General features: G+C 33.2%; 1 protein-coding gene across 1 annotated transcript; it reads right to left on the minus strand.

Moving 5' to 3' along the window:
- Positions 1–527: 527 nt before the first annotated feature.
- On the minus strand, positions 528–1,166 carry LOC107866342 (ethylene-responsive transcription factor ERF096-like). The gene has a single exon (XM_016712444.2). It carries the CDS (start codon positions 1,140–1,142, stop codon positions 717–719), a length of 426 nt encoding a protein of 141 aa, XP_016567930.1. The 5' UTR covers positions 1,143–1,166; the 3' UTR covers positions 528–716.
- Positions 1,167–7,086: the final 5,920 nt, after the last annotated feature.

Genomic DNA, 7,086 nt, shown 5'->3' on the forward strand with positions numbered 1-7,086 from the left:
ATTTTTTAAAACATTTTGCATATTTTGAATTTAAAATTACAAGATTTAAATTTTTTTTATTTTTTAAAAATTGTGTCAAGTCAAAACATATCAATCTTTTGAAACCGAGAGAGTAATTACTTTATTTGTCCAGTGTTGACTTGAAACACCACTTCAAAGTAATAAATAGAATGACAATCTTATTATATTACGTAAATATAATAAATTCAACGTTTTAAAAAATGATTATAGTTTCATTCAATTTCACTTGTCACATTTTGCTTTATAAAAGTCAATTTGACTAAACTTCAAAGTTAAATTGAAGTAGATTAATTTAATATTTAAAATTTAAAATTTAAATCGTTGAAAATTATACGAAAAATGTTGTAAATTACAGTTCTTATCATATTAATATGACGAGAAAATACATGTTATGATGTTGATCAAAGTTCATGCAGTTTCACCTTGAGAAGCAAAACAATGACAAATAAAAGCGAACAGAGTAAATAATAAAAAAGATAAATTAGGAACTAAGTGACAAATACAAATAAAATAAACTTAACAAAGTAAAAGTTGACAAAGGAAATACTACAAAGCAAGAAAACATAGAATGAATAAGGTACAACTGAATAAGGTACAACTGTGTATCTTTATTAGAATGATCAGCTAGCACGGAGCAATAGAAGTAGCAATGCAAATGCAAAGGTAAATAATTCATAAAACCTAACAGTTCATATCTACGTAAACTTGGTTTTATCAGATTCGAAGCCAAGAAGGTCCTCCAGTAGCTTATCATCAAAGTACTCAAATTCAATCACTTCTTTCACTTCATGCGCATTGTGAACTGAAGAATGGGACGTTGATGAAGATGCCATCGAATACGAAGACGAAGTCGAAGAAGAGTGATCAGAGGAGAAAGACGGATGCTCATGAGGAAAGTTGAGAACTGCAAAACGACCCCTCATTTCGAATGCGGCTTTATCATAAGCTCTAGCAGCTTCTTCTGCAGTAGCATAAGTTCCCAGCCACACCCTCACTCCATTCTTATTAATGTCCCTTATCTCTGCCGCATATTTTCCCCATGGCCTCTTTCTCACTCCCCTGTATCTTTTTTCTTCTCCACCAGATTCTTTATTCTTAATGTTGGAATTATCTTCATCCATATTGTTTTGTTGAATGTTTCTGCTTTTGAACATGTACAAATTAGCACTTGCTACAATTAATATGCTGCTATTTATAATGGAGGGGACGTACAGACAAAATAAAACACGTTCAAGAATAGTAGAATCATTGTACGTCATGGCTTAAGGCCTGGCTTCGTTTTTTATATATATTCTTTAAAAAATGCGTATTCTTCTTTTTCAGATGGCTAGCTAAAAGTCAAACTTTAGGGAATTTAGATTGATTGTAATTGGTAAGCCATGCTGTAATCAACAAGCAGCCCTCCTACTCTCCCATTTTACTGTACCATATTTAAATATTATCTACAATAAATAGTTGATTAATTAGAATCTATAAATGTTAATTAATTAATATAGGTTGCTAGATACCAAGATGGTCCCTAGAGGTGATGTCCATACGGATGACGTTTTGAAGCGTCACGTTAAATACGTACTGAGTTAAAAGGTTTCTGGGGATATATGTATATATATATATATATATATATATTGGAGAAAGCAGAAGTATAATTAGGGGTGTTCATGGGTCGGTTTGGATCGGTTATTGGTCAAAATCATAACCAAACTAACTTAGTCGGTTTTTAAATTTCTAAAACCAAATCGAACCAAACAAAAAAATAACCGTCGGTTTGGTTCTTATTGGTTTAGTTCGTTTTTTTCGGTTCATAACTTTAGCTAATGATAAAAGTTGAAAATTAAAAAAAACAAATCCAATCTAACATATGAGATGTTAACCGAGTGTTGTATCTCAATCTTGAAACTAAAATGTCAACTGAGTGTTATACTTCGGCAAAGCTACGAACAACACCATATGAATGCTTCTAAAAAAATATTTTAAAACTACATTTAACAGAATGATATGATAAACCCCTAAAAAAGGTGAACACATAAACTTCTTGTTCAACAAGGTTCATAAAGAAAGTTAAAATTAATGATTGTCTATAGTCAAATGAATCTCAGCTATAAATTTCAATATACAACAAGATATTATTTTCACAATTAGTATCATTTGTCATTCAAAGTGCGAAATTCACTTAGAATCTCATAAGGTACTATCAACTAGATGAAGAAATGACTTAATGTGTTACAACTAAAGTTAAATCATGATTAAAATATAAAATGTAACAAATATTTATATTGTATTTATGAATAATACATAAATAATTATAATATATATATATAATGGTTCAGTTTGGTTATTTTGTCGGTTATTTTAGAGTAAAACCAAACCAAACCAAATTAGTATCGTTTTTTTAAAATTCAAAACTAAACCAAACCAAACCTAATCAAATATCGATTTTTTAAATCGATTTGATTTGAATCACGGTTAGATTTGGTTAAAAATCAAACCATGAACACCCTAAGGGGTCGTTTGATAGAGTGTATAAAAATAATGCAAAATATGGTGTATTAGTAATACTTGTATTAGTAATGCTTGTGTTAATTATGCTTGTATTAGTTATGCTTGTATTTTTCTTATGCAGTGTTTGGTTCGATGTATTTAAAAAAATATGAATTACATAATTTTTTTAATTTTTTTTTTTTTACATAATACCCTCAATATATATGTTGGAAAGGATGCGGAAATTTTTTTGAGGGGTAATAGGGTCTTTAAGCATGTTAATGCACGCATTAGATCCATTGCATTACTAATGCCATGGATTTTGAGGTATTAGTAATACATACCTCAATACACAATAGAGTGTATAATAAATGCTTGCATTAGTTATACATAGGGTAAAAAGATATATCAAACAAGGTACTATTAATACATATTAAACTAATATATGCATTAAAATTCCAATACACTCTACCAAACGACCCCTAAGGATACGTTGATCGGTCCCCCTAAATGATTCTTCAAAAGCTAGTAGGTTAGATTTGGTTGGTACAAGTGGCTTCTTAATTTTATCATGTGTAATGGTACTTAATTGAAAAGGATATTATGAGATATGCGACACCTATTGATGATGTAAGACATGGTCCAAATATGCAATCGATTACATTAAAAATGACGTAAGGCATAGTCTGTATTCATAGAATGAGGAAGTCCTTTAGATGTTACGTTAAGCTTAATGTCAGTTGACATAATACTACTCAATGGTTAAAGTATTATGGTAATTGGTTCACGCCCCGAATCTAGGGATACGTGACTGGCATCGACTAATTAATTCTCGTAGAGCGAGTCGTAGAGACAAGTTTTGGCATACGGTCAGATACAGAATGAGGCTAACAACGGCATGCAAAAAAAAAGTATGAATAGTAAGTAAATGGAAGACAATAACGGAATCGAGACGAAGAGCATAGAGTTTTTGTTGATGTCCTTCGAGTATACAAGGTACAATAGATATCCTTTTGAGTGTACAAAGTATGACATAGAGCCTGGACATAAAAAGCTAGCTAATTCAGAACATTATATATAGATCGTTTCAATGGGAATGCCTATCTTCTCCAATAGGAGTTATCCAAGAACAAGTATCGTGCTTTTACTAGTAAGAAAATATAATCTCAAGAAGGAAAATACTGTGAAAGACGCAGAATGTAGTAGACTTGACTACATATGATTTGCATGGTTGTTCTGTACTTTTGATCTCATTTCTTTGGATTGATAATAGCTTCATCAGTATATTGTTAAGATGGGTGACAGGATTTCCTACGCGATCGGATGCGTTTCAAGGAAAATTTTCAGTTTTTAAAATTTAGAATTTGAAAACTTCAATCAAATTAGTCAACATTTTGCGTAAACGAGTTCAAATTTGAGTTTAACAAATTCAATTGGTCTGATGATGATTTATGACTTGGTTCTTTTTCATAGATTTCGGGTGCTTGAAAGTGATTTGAATCATTGGTTGAGTGTCTAGTTAGGTTCAAAATTTGAGTTGACTACAATCAATATTCGAATCAAGTAATTAAAGTGTATCGGGTGTTGGTGGGTGAAACCCTCATTAAGCAAAGAATATGGCAAGCATACTTCAACAAACTAGTGAACAAAGATGGGGCAGAGGCATTGTGCTGGGTGAGTTGGAGCACTTTGAGAGACATTGGGATTTTTGGTATTATATGTGCATTAAGGTTGACGAGGTGAAACACACAATTAGTAGGGTGAGTATTTGAAAAACGATCGGGCATGATGAGACCCTGTTGAAGTTTTGAAAGAACTTAGATAGAATAAGTTTGGAGTGTTTAACTAGCTTGCTCAATGTTATTTTCAATACAATTAAGATGTCTGAGGAATGAGGGTAGAGTACAATGGTTCTGTTGTACAAGAACATGAGTGATATCCGAAACCGTAACAATTACAGGGGCATTAAGTTGTTAAGCCACAACATGAAAGTTAGAGAGATAGAGTAATGGAGATGAAGGTGAGAAGAGGTGTGTCTATTTTCGAGAATTAGTTTGGGTTCATGCCAAGGCGATCAAGTACAAAAGTCATCCACCTTGTGAGAAGACAGATGGAGAAGTACCAGAAAAGAAGAGGGACTTACTTATGGTGTTCATTTCCATTGAGAAGTCATAGGATAACGTTCTAAGGGAAATCCTTTGGAGATTCCTAGAGGCAAAAATTGTACCATGTCTTACATTAGGGCGATAAAGGATGTGTATGAAGGAGCTAAAATGCGGCTTAGAACGATGGGAGGACACTCATAGTACTTCCTAGTGGAGATGGAGTTACACTAGGGATCAACACTTAGTGATGATGGTTAGATTGACACGATACATTCAAGATGAGGTATTTTAGTGTATGTTATTTACAGATGACATAGTATTGATTGACAAGATGTGCAATGAAGTTACTGCTAAGTTGAAGAAGTGGAGACAAACTTTAAAGTTTAAAGTGTCTTGGTTGAGTAGGAGCAATACAAAGTATTTTAAGTGCAAATTATGTAATATGATACATGAGGTAGGCATGAAAGTGAGGTTTTACATATAGGTTATCACAAGAGTGATAGATTCAAGTATCTTGGTTCTATAATCTAGAAAAGTAGAGATACCAACGAGGATATCGCCATAAGTAGATAACAAATTTATAAGTCTGTGGGTTCCCAACAAGTGTGCTTATCGAATGGTTTGATTGAATATCGGCTTATCATTTGTCGATTATATGGAGGGTTATGAGCACAAGATTGATGCCTATCTTGATTTTTGTAGTTAAAAATTAACAATATTTACCAGTTTAATTGATTACAAGCAAACGATCAAGTGAACATACTGTTATCTACAACTCCATGAATAATATAAAAGAAACTTAAAATGGGAAATAAGAGAAACAAACAAAAAGAAAAGAAAATATGAAAGACAAACTTGGATGGATGTGGTATGGAATGATTGAACAGACGAGGAAAAAGAACCAAAGCAATTTTTAACTCTAATTGTTTCTTGTTTTTCTAGTTTCATATTTGATTTACAATATTGAAATTTGGACAATAGTAATATTTTATTGATCAGTTTCCTTTTTACGTAACGTTGTTACTTATGATTTTTTAATTGAAAAAAGAGGGAAAAACATGTAGTTCTTTCTACTTAGAATCTCAAAATATGTTTGAATTAAAAGAAAATCGGAGCCAGGGATCGATCCTGTGCACAACTAGGTATAGATCTTCCCCTGATATCACACATCGTATTAGTGTGACTGGATGAAGTAGAGGCTAGCTCCAAAGTCTTTTTTTGATAAAAATGTACCACTAAATCTTAAAGTAAGTTCTATAAATCGGTGGTTAGATCAATGTAGGAGCGGAGTGCGGGCAAGTTAAAAACTTTTATGTCCAGAAAATGCATGTTGCAGATATAAGGATGTTGAGGTCCATGTATAGTCATACTAGTAGAGATAAGATTATAAATGGGTATATTCGAGATAAGGTAGGAGCGTCACAGCCCAAACGATAATGACTATATTCTAGCTAAGGTAGGAGTGTCACGATCTAAAGTGAGAGACACTATAGCACCCTGCATTTCAGGCTAGAACGAAAATCGTCATTTCTATGCGTAGATGATCCAAAAGCCATAAATCCTATGAAAATTTTCTATGTAAATCAATTATGTAGCGTGGAAAATTGAATGAGCTTTTCGTCGATATAAGATTCACCCAAATCCAATACCCGGGTAAGATGTTATGGCTAATTTAAGTCCTAGTCGTAAAACACCATCATTTTGGTGCTTGGCGCATCGCGGAGGTGGTCTATTTAACAATTATCAAATTCCAGTAGCCTAGCACGATTATGGCGCGTTGTTCTGAAGTTTCAGGTCCCAACCAGTGGGACAACGCGATGACTCCGCGTCGCGGTGACCCCAAGAATCCCATTGGCTCTGCGTCGCGGTGACCCCAAGAATTTCATTCGTCAATTTCCAGTGAGTCACCGCGATTGTGGCGCATCGCGGTGACCCATAAAATTGAGTTTCCAAATATATTTTATTCCGTCTCATTTAGGGTATATTAGGTATTTTCACCCCTCCTTATCAACTTAAATACGGGATTATACTCTCAAGTAAAGGTGTCAAATAGGCCGGGCTGGGCCAACCCGGAATTGGCCCTTCCATTTTAACCGGGTTGAGGGCCGGTTTTGATGTTATTCGGGCCGGGCCTGTCCGGGCCAAACAGTAAAAAAATTAAAACCCACCCTAACCCAGCCCACTTAACCCAACCCGGTCAAACCCACCAAAATCCGATCAAACCCGGTTAAAAACCGGTCAAACCCGTTTAAAAAATAAATAAAAAATTCAATATACACTATATACACTCCAATATACACTATATACACTCCAAAATACAATATATATTTTTAAAAAAATATATAAACAACTACACATATATACGTACCATTCAATATATAATTATATATGACTATACGTACTGCTTTAAATAAAACATATGCTATAATAGTATAATATATATATATACACTATATATATATATATATATATATATATATAT

Source organism: Capsicum annuum, chromosome 3 (assembly GCF_002878395.1).
Source record: "Capsicum annuum cultivar UCD-10X-F1 chromosome 3, UCD10Xv1.1, whole genome shotgun sequence".
Lineage (NCBI taxonomy): Eukaryota > Viridiplantae > Streptophyta > Magnoliopsida > Solanales > Solanaceae > Capsicum > Capsicum annuum.